Below are 20,930 nucleotides of genomic sequence, written 5' to 3'. Positions count from 1 at the left end.
CCACTGGCCTGTCTTTGCCCTGGATACCTGCCTTCCAGAAGGGAAAGAGAAGGAAGGAAGGAGGGAGCAAGAGAGACATAAAGGAAGGAAGAGAAGTAAAGAGGGAAAGAGGGAGAGAAAGGAAAGGAAAGAAAGAGGAAGGAAGGAAGTAGAAAAGAAGTGTATATATATATATATATATATCCATCTACTATCATCCACTTGAGTTTTTTCTTTTACATCTGTAACTATAAGTCTTTGAGCAACAAATGAACATACAAATATTCAAGGCTGGTTTCTACTCCTAATACAATGAAATTGAATTGTTTTTAACTTGGTTTCACACAGATTTTGTCTCCAGGTGGCTCTGAAATATTGTCTCTATCTCCAAATTCCTCTCAGCCATTATTCTTCTGGACTTGATGATTGTGTGCAATTTTCTTGGTATTTCAACATCAGAAACTCAGAATTCAATTTCGGTTTCAACTCAAATTGAATTTTCTGAGTTGACTAAAAGTAAAAATTTCTGGAACTCAATCCTTGAATTTAAGCATTCAGAGTTGCAAAGAGATGGAAAATCTAGTGAGTTGACTGATCTAACTAGAGTATGTATATTGTAAAGAAGTAAGAAAAATACCACATAAAGTTTTATAAGAATCTTGATACTGGAAGATGGCAATGGGGAGTAAAGATAAGCTCTTGATTTCCTGAATGACATGACAGCAATGACAATCAGAATTAAAGCCATAGTCTCAAAGTATTTTTTAATTTCCTTCTTGATTTCCTCATTGACCCATTGGTTGTTTAATGATAATGAAGACACAACAACTCAAATCTATGGGATGCCACAAAAGCAGTGCTCAGAGGGCCATTCATAGCAATAGAGGCCTTCCTCAAAAAAGAATAAAAACCTCAAATCAACAACTTAACCCAACACCTAAATGAATTAGAAAAAGAAGAACAAACAAAACCTAAAGTCAGCAGAAGGATGGAAATTATAAAGATCAAAGAGGAAATCACTAAAACAGAGATTAAAAAAACAATTTAAAAAATCAATAAAACTAAGAGCTGGTTCTTTGAAACAAACAAAATGGACAAACCTCTGGCTAGACTCACCAAGAAGAGGAGAGAAAAACCCAAATAAACAAAATAAGAAATGAAAAAGAAGTCACAACAGATACTACAGAAATACAAAAAACCATGAGAGAATACTATTAACAATTGTATGCCAACAAATTTGACAACCTAGAAGAAATGGACAACTTTCTAGAGATTCACAGCCTGCCAAAACTGAATCAAGAAGAAATAGATCAAGTGAACAGACCGATCACTAGAAATGAAACTGGTTATGTCATAAAAACACTCCCTACAAATCAAAGTCCAGGACCAGATGGCTTCACAGGTGAATTCTACCAAACATTCAAAGAGGAACTTTTACCCATACTCCTTAAACTTTTTAAAAAGGTTGAAGAAGAAGAAACACTCCCAAAGACATTCTGTGATGCCACCATCACCCTAATTCCAAAACCAGACAAAGATACCACCAAAAAAGAAAACTATAGGCCAATGTCTTTGATGAATATAGACACAAAAATTCTCAACAAAATTTTAGCCAACTGAATCCAACAACATATAAAAAAGATCATACACCACGACCAGGTGGGATTCATCCCAGGTACAAAAGGATGGTTCAACATAAGCAAACCAATCAACGTCATACACCACATTAGCAAAAGAAAAGTTAAAAAAAAAAACAACAACACATGATCATCTCAACAGATGCAGAGAAAGCATTTGACAAAGTCCAACATCCATTCATGACCAAAACACTTACCAAAGTGGCTATAGAGGGAACATTCCTTAGCATAATCAAAGCCATTTATGATACACCCACAGCAAATATAATACTCAATGGAGAAAAGCTGAAAGTCTTCCCACAAAAATTTTGGACAAGACAGGATGCCCACTCTCACCACTGTTACTCAACATAGTAGTGGAAGTCCTGGCCAGAGCAATCAGACAAACAAAAGAAATAAAAGGCATAAATAGGAAGAGGAGAGGTAAAAACTGTCACTGTATGCAGATGACATGATACTATATATAGAAAACCAGAAGGATGCCACCCAAAAACTACCTGAACTGATCAACAAATTCAGCAAAGTAACAGGATATAAGATTAACATTCAGAAACCAGTCGCATTTCTGTATACTAACAATGAAATATTAGAAATGGCATACAAAAATACAATACCTTTTAAAATTGCACCCCCAAAAATCAAATACCTGGGAATACACTTGACCAAGGAGGTAAAAGACTTATATGTCTAGAACTATAAAACATTTATCAAGGAAAATAAAGAAGATGTAAAGAAATGGAAAGCTATTCCATGCTCCTGGGTTGGAAAAATTAATATTGTAAAAATGGCCATCCTACCCAAAGCAATCTACAGATTCAATGCAATCCCTTTTTTCAAAGAACTAGAACAAACAATCCAAAAATTTATTTGGAACCGCAAAAGACCCAGAATTGCCAATGCAGTTCTGAGGAACAAAAACCAAGCAGGAGGCATAACTCTCCCAGACCTCAGGCCATATTACAAAGCCACAGTCATCAAGACAGTGTGGTATTGGCACCAAAACAGACAGACAGACCAATGGAACAGAACAGAGAACCCAGAAATAAACCCAGACATCTATGGTCAATTAATCTTCGAAAAAGGAGGCAAGAACATAAAATGGGAAAAAGACAGTCTTTTCAGCAAGTACTGCTGGGAAACCTGGACAGCTACATGCAAATCAATGAAACTAGAACATGCCCTCATGCCATGCACAAAAATAAATTCAAAATAGCTGAAAGACTTAACGCATACGACAAGACACCATCAAACTCCTGGAAGAGAACATAGGCAAAACATTCTCTGACATGAACCTTGCAAGTGTTTTCTCAGGTCAGTCTCCCATAGAAAAAGAAATACAAGCAAAAATAAACCAATGGGATCTAATCAAACAGACAAGCTTTTGCACAGCAAACTGAAAATAAACCAAAAAGACAGCTTACAGAATGAGAGAAAATAGTTTCAAATGATGTAATTGACAAGGACTTCATCTCTACAATGTACAAGCAACTTATACAACTCAACAGCAAAAAAGCCAACAACCCAATGGAAAAATGGGCAAAAGACCCGAATAGACATTGTTCCAGGAAGATGTACAGATGGCCAACAAGCACATGAAAAAATGCTCAACATTTCTGATTATTAGAGAAAGGCAAATCAAAACTACCATGAGATACCACCTCACATCAGTCAGAATGGACATCATTAATAAGTCCACAAATAACAAATGCTGGAGGAGGTATGGAGGAAAGGGGACCCTCCTGCACTGTTGCTGGGAGTGTAAGCTGGTATAACCACTATGGAGATCAGTATGGAGATACCTTAGAAATCTATACATAGAACTATCATATGACCTAGCAATCCCCCTCCTGGGCATATATCCGGACAAATTGTCCTTGAAAAAGACACATGTACCCGCATGTTCATTGCAGCACTATTCACAGTAGCCAAGACATGGAAACAACCCAAATGTCCATCGACAGATGATTGGATAGGAAGATGTGGTCTGTATACACAATGAAATACTGCTCAGCCATAAAAAGAATGAAATAATGCCATTTGCAGCAACATGGATGGAACTAGTGATTCTCATCCTGAGTGAAGTAAGTCAGAAAGAGAAAGACAAATACCATATGATATCACTTACATCTGGAATCTAATATATGTCCCAAATGAATATTTCCACAGAAAAGAAAAAATCATGGTCTTGCAGAATAGACTTGTGGTTGCCAAGGTGGAGGGGGAGGGAGTGGAATGGATCAGTAGCTTGGGGTTAATAGATTGAAATTATTCCCTTTAGAATGGATTGGCAATGAGAGCCTGCTGTGTAGCACTGGGAACCATGTCTAGTCATTTATGATGGAGCATGATAACGTGAGTAAATAGAATGTATACATGTATGTGTAACTGGGTCACTATGCTGTACATTAGAAAAAAATTGTATTGGGGAAATAAAAATAAAAAATGATTTAAAGGCATAGGAGTCTTCTGCAATAGGTAAACTAGGAATAGGGAGATTGCTGTGGATTGAAGAAGAGTAAAAGTTTAAGGGACATTTTGAAGGTTGATATTTTCAATAAATAATATATTGAAGCTATGCATTTTTCCTTCCCTTTGAAGTTACATATTAGGATTCTATATTATTAAAATATGTTCCCATGGAAGAAATTGTTCATTTCTCACTAATTCATCCTTCTTTTAATAACTGAAGTTCCCATTCCAAATTTTAACAAAAAACGTACTCACCAATTAGAGCTAGTGTTTCTCTGCTACCCTGGTAATTACACATAAGCACATGACTAAATTTTAGCCAATTAGTAAGTGATGTGTTGCTTCTAGGTTGTAATACTCTAAGAAAAGTCTTTCCCCTTTGCTACCTCTTTTTCCCACTTTTCCCATTCTAGAATACAGAGATAATGGTACGTGATAGCCTCAAACTTATGGAGAAGCAAAACTCTCTGTCCCAGACAGTTGCAGCACTGTAAATTCTAAGACACTGTATCATTGGATGCTTCACAGGGACTGCCTCTGTCTGCAATGTTAAATGAGAGAAAAATAAAATTTATATTGCTTGACCTATTGTACTTTGGAGATATAATTAGTATTTCTTACTCATCTTCTATCATCATTATTATTTTTTAATCTTTTGTCTTTTCTGGGGCCACACAGGCGACATATGGAGGTTCCCAGGTTATGGGTCCAATCAGAGCTGTAGCTGTCAGCCTACACCACAGCCATAGCAATGCAGGATCTGACCCATGTCTATGACCTACACCACAGCTCACAGCAAGGCCGGATCCTCAAACCACTGAGCAAGGCCAGGGAGTAAACCCGTGTCCTCATGGATACTAGTTGGGTTCATTAACCACTGAGCTATGATGGGAACTCCTATCATTCTTTTTATATTTTCTCAATAAGTCTTCAAATACCTCTAAATATCTAGTAATATATAAATCTATATAAGTATAAATTTATATAAGTATAAATTTTCCATTTATAATGTTGAATATATAATTTAAACTTCATGTATTTTCAATTCTTATTCTTTCTTCCTTTATCCAATGTCCAGAGCCTTTTATTTACCTTTACAAGTATTTATTTTAAAAATATGGAGTTACTGTCATGGCTCAGTGGTAAGAAACCTGACTAGCATCCATGAAGGCATGTGTTTGATCCCTAGCCTTGCCCAGTGGGTTAAGGGTCTGGCACTGTCATAAGCTATGCTGTAGGTCACAGATGTGGCTCGAATCTGGCATTGCTGGGAACTCCATATGCTGCAGGTACAGCCCTAAAAAAAAACAAAGCAAACAAACAAACAAACCCATAAGCAAACAAGCAAAAAACATTAAAATATTTAAGTATTATATGGTGGAAATAACATTTATCAAATGCCAAATTTGTGTCAGGATTTGTTGTGATTTTCACATATATCTTTTTACCTTCACCAAAATCCTACATGGTAGATATTTCTTACAATGCTTTTTTAAAGAAGAAAAATAATTTGTACAATATGGCAAGCAGAGTAATAACTGCCACCCCTATCCAAAGAATTCATTCACTAAATCCTGGAGACTATGTTACCTGATCTGGATAATGTAATAAGGCAATGTAATGATTTGTGCTATTAAAAGCAGATAACCATTTTCCATTTGTTGGGCAGAAGTGGAAATAAGAGAGATGCAACAGCAGGGGAAAATGGAGAGATATGAAGCATGAGAGTGACTCAACTCAGTGTTCCTAGTGGCAGCTCACTTGGAAAACATCAAAAGGAATATAGGTAGCCTCTAGGAGAAAATACTAGCTCCTGGCTGACTGCCAGCAAGGAAATAAAAACTGCAAGTAATTCTAGTAGACTGTAGTTTATATTTAATGTATTCTTTAGAATTTATCATGATATATATGAAACCAGACTATTCATTTACATAACTGGAGGATAAATTCTATTTTTGAGATATTTTTGTGGATCTAGGGCCCACAGTTATCATTGTAAACATCAGTGGAAAAATTTAAAAGCAATATACAAAGATGCCAATCTTCCTCCACCCTTTTTATAAGGGGCTGTCCCCTTTTATGACTTTCTTCACAGTTCTATTATACAATTATATTTTAAAGGAATTTTGCTTTAACAGAAGTAGAAAACATTTAAATCAGAGTTCAAAGAAATAAAATGTCATGGAGAAGACTGTCAATAAGGTGCTCTGAGGAAGCAGCTATTTTTTAAAGATGGCATAGTTCATTTATACACTTCAAAACCTGCAATCAGTTTTGACCTGGAAATTTGGGGAGAGGGCAGAGTGGTACTAATCTTTAACATCTCTAAAAGCTTTATCCTCATTAAGTTCAAAAAACAACTAGAGGCAGCAAACCATGTGGATGTACTGCTGAAGCATTTCTACAAGCAGGCTGGGGGTGGGAAGAAGGGAGGAGGAGGCTACTTTAAAAAAAAAGAAAAGCAACTAGCAGATTGAGTTGAGTGATTTACACAAGTCTACAGATTTGAGATGCTACACCAAAGAAAATTAGGTGATTGCACATCACTTTCCTCAGCACCTGATCGAATTACACTTCTTCAGGTGCTGTACAGGCCAACCATCTCCATCCTGCTGGCTGAGTGTTACCATGTTCTTAGCACTTGGACAGCCTGGAGGAACAATGGCCCTACATAATAGAAAGGTTGACTCCAAAGCTGACCCCATCATAGTGTCCCAATTTAACAGACAGGAACAAGGATGTAAAAAGTAACTAATAAAAACAAACCAGAAAATATTGATTTTTAACCCAGAAGCATGGTGTTTAATTTAAAAGACAGATCTTCAGAAAATCCTTTCTTCTGTTGTCAAACAAGCACCGGAACTTGTCTATCTTTCCAATCATTCAATTAGGACAGAGACAAAGGAATGATACTCTTGACTTTCAAGCAAACACTAGGGTACAGGACGATGCATGATTTGGATTCACTATTCTTTCAGATTGCCAGTTTTAATTTCTACTGCCTGATTAAAAAAAGAGAGATATCTTTTCTTCTCACACACTGAACTCTTTCCAGCTTTTCCGTCAAAGGCAAAACAGAGAGATCTAAGTCCAACTAATGGCTTTTAATTTAACATGAAAGTATGCTATAGGGCTAAAGTGTTTCACTTTATAAAGTCAAATGACTTGCATTTTGTTTTCTAAGGTGATATACTACTTGGAATACAAATGAAAGTACAAATTGCAGTTGATGGATTCTGCCTGAAAGCACTAAATTTAAGAGTCTTCTGAGTGTTAAGGCTTATATATATATTTTTTATTGACCTGGTCTCAAAAGATAATTGCATTAAGTAATATCTTTGACCAATATTAGGAAATACAAAGGAAAATAAAATTGTCAAGCATGCACATGTGAGCTAAAGTCGAAGCTGCCATATATTCAATGATAAAGAGATGGCATGTTAAGGTCAAATATGTATACTAAAATTAAGATTTAAGCAAAGAGCAAGCCAAGAAATATCAAGAGTAAAAAAATTACAAATTTAAAGGACATGATGAATTTCTAATCATACCTATGGGATAATGAGGGGTGGTGGTGTTTGGGTAACCATCTGCTATTTTACTTCTATCCTCCTGTACCTAAAAGTATTTAAATGTATCAGGTAAGTCCCTACTATGTTCTAAGTAGAGTAAATTTAAATATCCTAAGCCAAACTAGATCTATGAATAATTTTATTCATAAGTGATTTTGTTTCAGATTTATAGACCCACTCATTGCCTAAATAAATCCATCCACTTCTGTCTCCTTGAAAGAGTCCATGTACAAAGTGCCACAGTTTCGTAAAATATAAATCAGACAGGATACATTTTAATTCCCATAGATATTGCTCAAATAGAAAAATTGTGCGTCACAAATTTAAAATTCTAGAATCGACCTCACTCAGATCTCGTCACATGAAACTTTGAAGTCTTGTCAGTATCACTACCTAATTTATATGAAATACCCTGGAGTCACTATTTCTTTGTAGTGTTATTTGTCAAATATTCAAGCACTGCTTTAAAGTACATATGAGGTTACTAATCAATCCCAGTGCCCTTAAATTGCATGCTACTCTATGCACAATTTTCTCCTCTAAGCATGTGAAATTCTAAATTGTATCTGCCTTTGATAACTTTATTTCCCTTTATTTTAGAAGTATCACAAGAAGGAATAAAGCTACTATAAAGTGCATATGCAGTATTCCAGTAATGGAGTAAGGACCTCACAGGAATTTAAGAATGTGTGTATATGTGTGCACGTTTGTATCTGTGTCTGTGGTTATATACAGGCTCTTCGTGAGAAACAGAAGTGTGACTAGATACCAGGGGGAATCCCAGTCAGATTAAAATAATCCATAACTTATCATTGATTTATGAGCAGTGTGGAGCCTCTTGCATATCCACACCAGATTAAAAGCCAAGGTAACTTGTTACACAAACTATCATTCTTTCCTCCTGTGATATGCTTCCATCCCTTCCAAAACTCTGCTGGATTCTGTAATTATGATCTCAAAATTGTATTATTTTTATTATGTAGAATCTTCTGGAGTCATATGATTAACAAATATATTGTAAAACTGATTGTTTTTTTTTTTGGATAACTGGAGATATGTATCAACCTAGAGTGTTATAAAGAATAAACTCAAAGCTCTGTGTCTATGTTTGAGAAGAGAAAGAAATGGAAAAAGAGAGCCAGAGTAAGATATGTATATTTATCTATCTATACAAACACACAAATACACCATGCATACATCACACACATGCATTCATACACAGAGCAGGAAAGAGAGAGAGAGTGAGTAGGGCAGCAGAGATGACTGCCAAAGACAGCTAACTGAAAAGCAAAAACTGAGATTTGCGGGGAGCACTTTCTCCTCTGACTTAATAGTCCAATTAACAGTTCAAGGATGGCAACCAGGCTATCAAGAAAAAGGGGAAATAAAGGTATCCACCTACCTCAAAGAAAACTTTTAAAACACTAGTGTGTCTAATATTGTAGAGATAGTACTTCACTGTAAGTTATGAGAAAAATGAAGGTAAAGATCAGAGAACTTTGGAATTCTATGAGATCACAAAAGCTGTCCAGAGCTCTAGAAGTTACCTTCACTTAGGAATGCAAAGTACCAATGCGAATATTTGAACATGGATGAATTTTTTTTTTGTCTTTTTGCCTTTTCTAGGGCCGCTCCCGCAACATATGGCAATTCCCAGACTAGGGGTCTAATTGGAGCTGTAGCTGCCAGCCTACGCCAGAGCCACAGCAAGGAGGAATCCTAGCTGCATCTGCGAGCTACACCACAGCTCACGGCAAGGCCAGATCCTTAACCCACTGAGCAAGGCCAGGGGTCGACCTGCAACCTCATGGTTTCTAGTCAGATTCGTTAACCACTGCGCCATGACAGGAACTCCATGGATGAAATACTTTTTTGATAAGTGTGTAATATCCTAAAAGCTATGAGGATTATGCTGGTATCGAAGCTGATAACTGGTAGGAACTACAAAGTTTTAAAAATGGTTAAATATTAAAATCACATTTATCTGGGGAGTTCCCATTGTGGTGCAGTGGAAACAAATCCGAATAGTATCCATGAGGTTGTGGGATTGATCCTAGGCCTAACTCAGTGGGTGGGGATCGGGCCTTGCCGTGAGCTGTGGTGTAGGTTGCAGACATGATTCAGATCCCGTGTTGCTCTGGCTGTGGCATAGGCCGGCAGCTACAGCTCTGATTCTACCCCTAGCTTGGGAACCTCCATATGTTGTGGATGCAGTCCCAAACAGCAATAAACGCACAAACAAATAAATCAAAAATAAAATAAAATAAAATCTCATCTACCCAATCACCCTGAGTGCATTTTTACCCTGGTTCCTGATTTCCTACCAACTAGCAACTCAAAATGTCAAAATGTTTGCATTAAGGGCCCTGAAGTCAATTATCTTTTCTGATATATCTGTGCTTTTAGCCAACCAAAATTCTCAGACTTTTTTAGCTAAAAAAAAAATTTTTTTGGTTCCTTGACTGAAAACTCTGGACTTAGAAACAGCAATGTTTACTTTACACGCATGCCTTCTTTCCTGAACTTTCTGAGGAGTCTTAACACAAAAAGAGTAATGAGGCTGGTGGGCAGTCATGAGGAGCAGTCCAAACACCAACCCAATAGTGCAGGCTCCAGCTACTCAGCAGAAAATGCACAAAAGAAAGAAAGGAGGCCTTAAGGGACAGTAAGGAGGGTGGTGGTAGGTTGTGAGCTAGACCAGAGATGCCAAATGAGCATTCCCACTCAACAACCCTTGCTGAATTTCATTGCTATTTAATAGTGTATCTTTCTTGAAATCCATACAGGCCTCCATGAATGGGATATGGGCAATATTAATATTACCATTATCAAAAAAATAAAAAGCTAACTTTCACATGTTTTCATTATGTGCCCCAAACATCCTAAACACACAGGTGCACTCATGTGTCTAATGTTATCATTATCATTTCAATCATTTTGATGAAAGAAAATAGAAGGCATGAAGTTTATTAAAATATTAAATAGCAGAGGCAGAATGTAACCTCAACAGCACAAGAGCAGAGCCCATTTACCTTGCAAACTGCTCTCACGAGGTCCACAGACTCTGCTTTATATGACAAATCTCCCAAGAGCTGTCCTCAAATTCAAATTTGGGAAATTCCAAGCCAAACATATTTAATTTTTAATAGAGGACTCAAGTATTTTAAAATATTTTATCAAAATAATAAGTATGGTGGTTATAAATCAAATAATTCAGAAGGGATTGCACTTAAAATACTTAAAATAGTCTGACTAATAAAATTATTTCTTACCCTAGTCTTGCTTTTAAATTTGTTATTTTGGTTTCGGTTTTGCTTTTTAATTTCAGTTGGTGGTTGACACTAATGGCCCTAATACTAGAATAATGACTTTAATAACGTCTCAGCAATATGTGATTAGCTCTATTTCTTGATTCATATACTGTTGAGGACAATTATGAGCCCTCAAGAATAAGAATTTAGTTTACTTATAATCTTTCCTCTTGCTTCATTCTAAGTCAATATTTAAAAAAAAAGATAAAGGGGATAAAGTCGATATTTACATACATGTCTTTTACTTTTAAATAATATCTCTAAATTGTATTTGTCTATTACCTTGTACAAGCTTTAATCATTATTTGCACCTTACCTTTTCTCCCAGCATCCACATCCAATTTCCTCCACCTAACCCTGCCTGAGACATGCTTCTTTGCTTTTTATCACTAAGGGTAATATTTATAGTCTCCTCTGTAATCACAACCAGTGCCTTCAGTTTGATTACTATTGGAAAACCAAATGATGTGATATGACATTATATGAGACTCAATTTTAGGCATGGGAAAACCATACACCTTAAAAAGTCATTTCTTGTTGAATATGTTCCTAAGAAGTAGACAATGCTCCAACACCTCCATCTACAGTACCTGTAACTTTCAGCTTTTCAGCCCCAATGGTAATCTCATCTTCATCTGCAGAAAACAGCACCCTGCCGTCTTCACTCGCTCTCACTTCAAATCTTTTACACTGAGCTTCCACAGCATCAGCTCCTATGGTCAGAAGAAAGGTTTAAAGATGAATCTGGTATACAGGAAACCATTAACATGTATATTTTTAGAAAAATAAGAGAAATACATATATTATTTATTCTCTACATTAAATTTTATACCTAAATTAATATTTTTAAATTATCATCCTTTTACAGAGGGCTGTAAAATTTGGTTGATTACTGCTGGGCTGTGATGGTTGGGTATACCTCTGATGTCTAAATCCCTGAAAGAGTCCTGACAAGGCTTGTGGGTTTAGCCAGTTAAAAAATCTTTGCATATACACAATGAGAGACAATGTCAGCTGTATTCTTGGTTGCTGCCCGATGATTTGGCATCATATATGGCATGTGCTGGATGCTTAATAAGGATTTGTGGCCTGAAGGACTCTCATGTTTTCTCTCTGCAAGTAGACAGTAATGTCCATGCTTGCTACATCACAAAATAACCTGTAAAGTATTATTCAATTATGGAAGCTTAGTTACTCTACATTTCATAGACTTTAACATTGACATTTGTTCACTCTTTACTATCACCGAATGTGAATCCATTTTAGATTCAATATTGCAATTGTGTGTATATATACATATATATTTAACATGCATATATATACTTAGTGTTTTCCAAGGTACCTTCTAATAAAAATTTTCTGATGTATCAAAATGTAATATTAAATACACATAATTACATTGTGAAATTGAAAATCTATTCCCTGTTTTTTGAGCAATTTTGCATATTCAGCCATCCGTAATCCATAAAGCCAGCTCCAATATTTGGAAAACATAATTTGAGAGTTAGGAGGCCTTCAGCAAGAAGAAGGGTGAGGAATTGCTATTTCTTCTGGCATAACACATTTGGCATATGGGTATATATTGTCCCTTCCTGTTAAGATTTGGAACATCCCTCCTCTGCTATCTATGCTAGAAAGTCTTGATGGGTACAAGGTAGTCCACTTAGGGACCTGGGCATACTACACTTTGTGGATATTTCATTTCTCTCTACATACTATGGACTGAATATTTGTGTGTGCCCCAAATTCATATGCTGTGATCCTAACCCAAAATATGATGGTGTCAGGATATGTAGTCTTTGGAAGGGAATTAAGTTATGAAGGTGCCCTCATGAATAGGATTAGTGCCCTTATAAAAAGACACGCATAAGTTTACTTTCTCACAATATACCAATTGAAGATACAGGGGAGGCTGTCTGTCTGAAAACCAGGAAGCAGTCTCTCTAGAGAGACTGAATTTGTTGGAATTTCGAAACCTGGACTTCCCAGCCTCCAGAACTGTGAGGAGTAAAATTCTGTGGTTTAAGCACCCAGTCTACAGTATTTTGTTATAGCAGCCTGAATGGACTAAGACAATGTACTACTGTTTTTTGAAAGCTTTGTGAGCCCCCGGGAGCTCAAAACATGAGGTTATATTTGCATTACAAAATGCCCTTCAAATTTTAAATTGTCTACCTTCTAGTGGGCACTTAGTAGAGGAATGTTGTAGAGGTGAATGAACATGAGAATTAAGCTTTCTTCCCCTTTCCTTGGTACTCAATGCCACCTTGGCCCTACTCTCAATCCTATTCCATGGGCTTTATAACTTACACCTCCCCACCATCACAGCTTCTGAGGAGCACTTAATAAGAGGAAGATAATAATTCCAAATCATGAGAACATATTGGATAATTTCTCTGAAAACAAGATGTGCATTGTTCCTATATTGTGAAATGACATACATGTTTTCAGGTGTACCATAGAATTGGTCTAAAATATGTGAGCTGCCAATTTTCAAACAGCATTGACTGTAGTTCGAAGTCTATTTTTTAAAAAAGCAAATAACTTTACTTATGGGATTTAATGACTATATTGAAGAAACCATGGAAGACACATTGTTCTTGGTCACAGTCATTGCATTTCATCTTGCAAGCATTATTCCAGCAGCCTGGGCTCAGTTAATTGTGTTTCATTCTAACCATAAAATAGAAGAGATGCACCTAGACCATAAATAAATAGATGCAGAATCATCTAATTTAAAAATAGATATATAAATTAATACAGTAGACTATACTTTATTCAGAATATTAGGATAATTATAGAAGGCAAAATGGCAAGTGATTAGTAATGTATTGATAGTAAGTAAATATTTTAAATCAGAAATTAATTTGAATATATCATGCTTATGTACATTACTTTTCTGCAAGTAGAAAGCAATAAATATATGTAGTTGGACATATATTGCATTGCTGTGGATATTTATGTTTAATGTTGATATGTTAGGTTATATGGGACTGAATTTATTACATCCTGACATGCTTCGTGTTGTCTTATTTCCTATTTCAGGTTTCAAGTTAGCATCTCTTAGTCACTAGACCAGGTCATCTTAGGATCCAGCTGTTCAGAGGAGCAGTGATATCCAGTTCAATCTTATCTCATTCAAAGATGCTTCTAGATATGCAGGATAGCAGTATGTCTGAATGTCTCTGGGTAAAGAGCTCTGATTCCTTAACAAATAGATCATGGGAGACAGTTTATCCTTTTATTAATTATCTTAAATACTAACTTGCTAACTCAAGTATTAAGACTAAATACTTCTTAGGCATATCTCTGAGAAAGTTCATGTAAGCTACTTCAAAATCAAAGCAGAGTCAGGTATAGAACAAGAAAGGAGAGATATTGATCAAGAAGGTAGAGTAAGAGGAGGTGGACCTCACCTCCCCCAACCAATACATCAAAAATACATCTATATGTGGAAAAATTATCACTAAAAACTAACTGGAAACTGGCAGAAGGACTCCCATAAAACCAAGGCTTTAAGAAAGATCAACACACAATTAGGAAGCAAGGGAAGAAAAAGCACAGTTGGGAACTGTGCTCCTAGAAGGGGACTCAGGGGAAGGAAGAATAGGAGGTGGACAGTGGCACAGGGGGCTGAGAAGTGAGAGTCCCAGATTGGGCTCCTCAGGGCTGCAGTCCTATGTGGGGAAGACCAGCAACCTTGGCTGGTTGGAGGACAGCTAGGACATACAGGAGGGCTGTGGGAAGCCTGGACTCTGATGGAGAGGAGTGTGCCACTGGCCTGCCCTCCAGGTGGGACTGAGAGGGCAGAGAGAGGATGGCTCTAGTTGCTGCTGGCTTCCCACGATCACCTCAGCATGTTCCCCAGCCTCAGTCAAGCAAAATCCATGGCCCCAGTCACTCATGCCACAGTGTGTCACTGGGTCTGGATGGCCACTACTGGGGAGAAGACTTGGCTGAGGATGAAAAGGTGACCTGGTCCCAGGGTGGAGCCTGGGTGTGGTAGTGGTGGCCACTGAGGGAACTTACTCAAACAGCACATCAGGAGTAGCCCATACCTCTGAGGGTGGTTGCTCCACCATAGCTCATATCCTGATACATCCTGAGAGTAAATGAACTTAAATGACTACCAGTTTAAAACAAGTAGCTACAGTTGTAGGTCAACATATATGAACCTCAAGGTAACCCACAAATAAAAAATCTACAATAGACACACAAGAACTAAAAAGAAAGAAACATAGTCATACTACAAAAGAAAATCATCAGTTCTCTCTGTGGTGCAGCAAGTTAAGGATCTGGCATTTGTCTCTGCAGCAGCCCCAGGTTGCCGCTGCAGTACATGTTGCAGGTGTAGCCAAAAAAAAAAAAAAAAAAGAAAAAAGGGAAAAGAAAAGAAAAAGAAATAAAATCATCTAAAGGGAAAAAGGAAAGGAGAAGAAATGAACAGAGAAATTAAAAAAAAACATATACAAAAATAAACTCAAAATGGATTGAAGATCTCATGTAAGACCTGAAATCATAAAAGTCCTATAACATAGGTTGAACACTTGTAGCCACTCTTTTTTTTTTTTGGATCTGTCTCTCCTAAAAGCAAAACAAACAAAAACCCAACTAGGACCTAAGTGAATTAAAAGCTTACTCACAATAAAGGAAACCATCCAAAAAATGAAAAAAAAATACAGAATGGGAGAAAATATTTGCAAATGATGTGACAAGGGGTTAATATCAAAAATATATAAACAGCCTATATAATTTCATCCCCAAAAAACAGCCTAATTAAAAAATGGGCAGAAGACCTGAATAGACATTTTTTCCAAAGAAGATAAACACATGGCTAATGGTAACATGAAAAGATGTTCAATATTGTTAATTATTAAAGAAAGGCAAATCAAAAAACAGTAATGAGATTTCACTACATACCTGTCAGAATGGCTGTCATCAAAAAGTCTACAAATAGCAAATGTTGAGAAGGACATGCAAAAAGGGAATATTTGTACACTGTAAGTGGGGATGTAAATTGGTGTAGCCACTATAGAAAACATTATTGGGGGTTCCTTAAAAAAATTAAAAATAGAACCAATATATGGCCTGACAGTTCCACTCCCAAGTATACATGTGAAAAAAAAACAAAAACATTAATTTGAAAAGATACATGCACTCAATATTAGTAGTAGCTCTATTTTCAAAAGCCAAGATATTGACAACCCAAGTATCCATCAACAGACAAATGGAACAGAAGATATGGTATATGTATATATAGTATATATGTATAATGGGATACTACTCGACCATGAAAAAGAATGGAATTCCACCATTTACAAAATGTGAATAGACCTAGAAAGTATTGTGCTTAATAAAACAAGTCAGATAAAAAGACAAATATAGTATAATATCATTTATATGTGGAATCTAAAAAGTAAAACAAGAATATATATAGAAAAACTGAGAGACTCACAGATATAGAATGCAAACTGTGGTTACCAGAGGGGAGAGGGAAGGGGGTGCAACATAGAGGTATGGGGTTAAGAGGTATAAGCTACTATGCATAAAATAGATAAACAATGAGGTTATACTGGGTTATATTGCACATAACAGAATTCTAGTCATTATTTTATGAAAACTTTTAATGAAATATAATCTCTAAAAATACTGAAACACTGTGCTATATACCTGAAATTAATATAATACTATAAATTAACCATACTTCCATTATTAAAAAAAAAAGAGAGAAAATTGGCAGGAAAAAGAGAAAACTTATAAGAAAAATAATAGATTTCATAAAATGATTGAAATGTCCAAATGTTTTTTCTATTTCATTTAATGTTCTGTATAGATTCTTTAAAAACAAACAAAACAACGTTAATTTTTTATTTCCCTTGGAGATGACTCCATTGCCATTTTTCGAACATTCACATTTCTTAAAGTCACGTTCAGTACCCTAAGGCATGCTTTGCTGACAAGTAGAGAATAGGGAAGAAAAAAATCTGACTCCACATATCTTATCTAACCTTTGTATTCCATCGTTTCGCTACAAGGGAAGAATGTTGCCTAGAAGTTTCTGTTATGGCACATCGGAAATGAATCTAACTAGTAACCATGAGGTTGTGGGTTCAATCTCTGGCCTTGCTCAATGGGTTAATGATCCAGTGTTGTCATGAGCTGTGGTGTAGGTTGAAGACACAGCTTGGATCCCACAGAGCTGTGGCTATGGCATAGGGCAGCAGCTGCAGCTGTAGCTCCAATTTGACCCCTAGCCTGGGAATCTCTATATGCTGTGGGTGTGGCCCTAAAAAGACAAAAAAAAAAAAATGTTGCCTATAGCCTGAAATATACCGAATAGCCCATTCTCAACACTCTGACCTTTAAAGGTACAGCACTCTTCCATTTATATAGAGGTAGAAAGCTGCAGAACAGATAATAGCACTTGTCTTGTTGAAGATTTACAGGAATTGACCTATGTGGACAGCTGCAAGAACAAAGGACCCTGGCACCAAGAAATTTGCAACAACTAACCACAGCCCTTCCCCTTTTAGTATAAAAGAAGTCTGAATTCTCACTCAGGCAAGATGGTTCTTTGGGACATTAGTTTACCATCTTCTTGATCTACTGGCTTTCCAAATAAAGTTGCTACTATTTGCCCCAACAACTCAACTTTCTCAATTTATTGGTCAATTGTGTGGCAAGTGGGAGGAACTTGGGCTCAGTAATAGAGGAGCTCCTTTAATTTATTACTGACTTTACATTTTCTATGTGAAATAAATCAAAGACATGAATTGGAAAATTTTAAATAAAGATCTCTAAAGGTACTCAAACAATATTTTTCCATGGGGACTCTTGATACTGTTCAGCAGTGATTTTGAAAAAAACAAGGCAAAAATAAAAAGGGATATGTCTGATAATCTCTAGTGTGTTTTCCTCAAGTATATAAGGATGAATCCTTTCTTCTTATATAACTAATTTTATATGTCTGTCAATATTTTCAAGGTCTTGAAGGAGAGAATTACCAAAGATTAGAAATTCCCATAAGAAAAACAGAAACAAGATTCAATACCATCAACTGAATTCATTGTTCTGAAATTCCTGATTTAGAATTATCATGGGTTAGGAGAAAAAAGACAAAACCAAGTTTGAAATAAAACAAAGTAAGCTGCTTTTTATGAAAAATAAATGTAAATGAGCCTGTACTTTACACTATGTGTGTCACTAAAATCTTGCATGAGGAAACTCCACTCTGAGTATAGTGGGAGACAAAAGAAGAAGCAGAAGAATAAAACGGGTCACCAGGGACAGGTTGGGAAGTGGTCTCAGAAAAAGGGCTATTGAGACTTGGGCATTTGCAATCCTCATAGTATCCTACCAGAGATCAGTCTTTGTTTCCTCCCCACTGCTGTACTAGTACAAGAAAGTACTGTCTTCTGTTTTAAAGACACTACCTAAAATTGTACACACCACATTCTTTATATCTCATTGGCTGGAACACAGCACATCTGGCTGAAAGGGAGGCATGTAGTTTTGAGCTGAGTAGTCATATGCCCAGCTCAGACTTGAAACTGTATTACTAAAAGAGAAGGAAAACATAATTATGGGGATGGAGGAACTAATGGTATCTGTAACATCGCGTTAAATGTTTTTACTCCAGCAGTTAATTTTGATAATTTCTTAGATGTCAGAAAACCCTCAAGTCAACATGGAAATGCATCTTTCTTATGGTTCTTTTGTTACTAACACCTGGATTTCATATCCTGTTGGTGTTAGTAACATATATCATATCTCATTCTAGTTTTAGTCCAATTCATTTATCTAAAATAATACCGATCCCTTTGCCTATAAATGAAACAGAGTAAGGCTAACAGAAGCAGAAACCACTTAGGTTTGAGTCATATATACTTTGTAAACATTTAAGTTTTTGTTAACACAAAATATTTACGATCTAAGAAAAAAATGCCATGCAATCAGTGACTTAAAAACAAATCACATATGTCAGAAGATACTGGCTAGAAGCAAAGCATACTGCTTCAGTGAAAGTATTTCTCCTGAAAATTTCACTTGAGGGATGCTTTATAGTAAAAACCAAAAAACAGATAATTTTATTATGCTTTTATTTAGCAGATTACTATGTTGTCTTTTAGTACATTTTTGCATTTAAAGGAAAATAAATGATAATAAGGAAAAGAACACTGTTGTATTTATTGCTAATAGTGGTCTGTTCAATGATGCCACTAAATACCCTCATCCAATCTGCATTTCTTTCTTAATAACACGTTATTTGCATATTGTTAAACACTCTTCACTTTTTATAACTGAATCTGTAATATTTTTCCATAATATGTACATTTTGGAAAAGTAATACCACATTCAGATACTAAAATGCTTTGTTACCTCCAAGCATTCTCTAATAAAAATTACCAGTAAAATTACTAGGAATAAATTGTATATGACATTTTGAGCTTTTATTCCAGAATTTTATCTAAGCCAATCCTTAATACTTTATTTTACCTGACGCTATATTTCTTTTCTTTCAAGCCTTCATCTTCACTAATTAGATCAGAATGAAATTAATGTCAGTAATTTCTCAATATTACCATAATGTCATTCCAGTATGATATTTTGCTATTTAAGATATAAACTACCATAAAGGAGAATGAACACTAGCCTTCATGGAGTACACATATCATTTTTTAAGATTAAATTATTATGGGAAGTAACCTGAAAAAAATTTAATAGAACATGAAAGAATCAAGATGTATTCTGCTGGAGACTAAACTCCACACATACTAAAATTTTTATATGCATATTGGATGTGTATGTATGTCTGCTTATACTAAAAGAAATGGCAGTATTTTAATATTGCCACAGTTACATATATGCTGAGATTGTTTTTAAATATATAAACTGAAGTTATATTAGCAGAATTAGTACTTTTTTCAAAGATCTCTTAATGGAAAACTATACCCTATAGGCTGTCAAAATCTTTTCTCCTACATTATTGCCATATATCAACTTTTCATTTTTGACTGGCTAATGCATTTGCATGATACAACAGTTAAAAGCATAAAATACATTAGAGAAGTCTTACTTTTACCTCCACCTTATAAATCGCTTTCTGCTATTTCCCCTAAGTGGAAAATTCCTTCAGAATTTTTATTTTAATTTTTAGCAAAATTTTTACAAGCACAGGTAATTATATCTCTCTTTCTTAAACAAAATAAACAATTTTTTTACAATGTCCATTTATTTTCCTATAACAATTGTAGTCCACTTTTAAATCTCCTTTCAATTCATGACAACCTAAGTGAATGAGAGGATAGAATAATGCAGACCTCCAAACTCATCTAGCTTTGTCTGGCTCAACATGTGTTTGTTTTATATCTGCATGAAATTATTCTGATAAGTTGCAATTGCTTATAGTTTAATAAGGAAGCTCTTATCTTCAACGACATGTTTTAATAATCAACTTGATGAATATATTGGTGCCGTGTTAACTAAATTTTCACATGACACTGAAAGAAGAATAACTACATAAGACAAGCAGAATTTCAAAGATTTTGACAGGTTGTCATGATAGAATTGGATAATAGTTTTTTAAATAAACATTGAGATAAATAAACATATTTTTCATCGGTATAAAGAGACATCCTTTGAAAAGCTACACAAAAACAGTATGTGAGGGAAGAGAATTACGAACATTTGTGGGATAAAAGTGTTTTATTTGTTAGACAACTGTGCCTGATATGCTTAAGGAGCAAATATCTTAGACTACATAAATGGAAATGCAATGCTGAAAATTATCAAGCTAAATTCTGGGTTGGTTGAATCATATCTGTCTAGATTATTTCATTATATTAGAGGCATTCTATGATGGCTGATGGTTGATATGAATTAAACACGTGACCAGAGTAAGATCAACCCTGCTAGCACAGAGACATAAAACTCAGTCAATATAACAGAATTGCTATCAGTAG

General features: G+C 35.6%; 1 protein-coding gene across 1 annotated transcript in view; it reads right to left on the bottom strand.

Moving 5' to 3' along the window:
• SGCZ (sarcoglycan zeta) overlaps nucleotides 1–20,930 on the bottom strand; it is a 1,009,275-nt gene that overhangs the window by 49,817 nt on the left and 938,528 nt on the right. The window contains exon 5 of the mRNA XM_047770388.1: nucleotides 11,559–11,681. Within this exon, the coding sequence (XP_047626344.1) occupies nucleotides 11,559–11,681 (123 nt within the window). The remainder of the gene's footprint in view (nucleotides 1–11,558; nucleotides 11,682–20,930) is intronic.

This window comes from Phacochoerus africanus, chromosome 3, assembly GCF_016906955.1.
Source record: "Phacochoerus africanus isolate WHEZ1 chromosome 3, ROS_Pafr_v1, whole genome shotgun sequence".
Classification (NCBI taxonomy): domain Eukaryota; kingdom Metazoa; phylum Chordata; class Mammalia; order Artiodactyla; family Suidae; genus Phacochoerus; species Phacochoerus africanus.
This window is presented reverse-complemented; position numbering and strand designations above follow the sequence as displayed.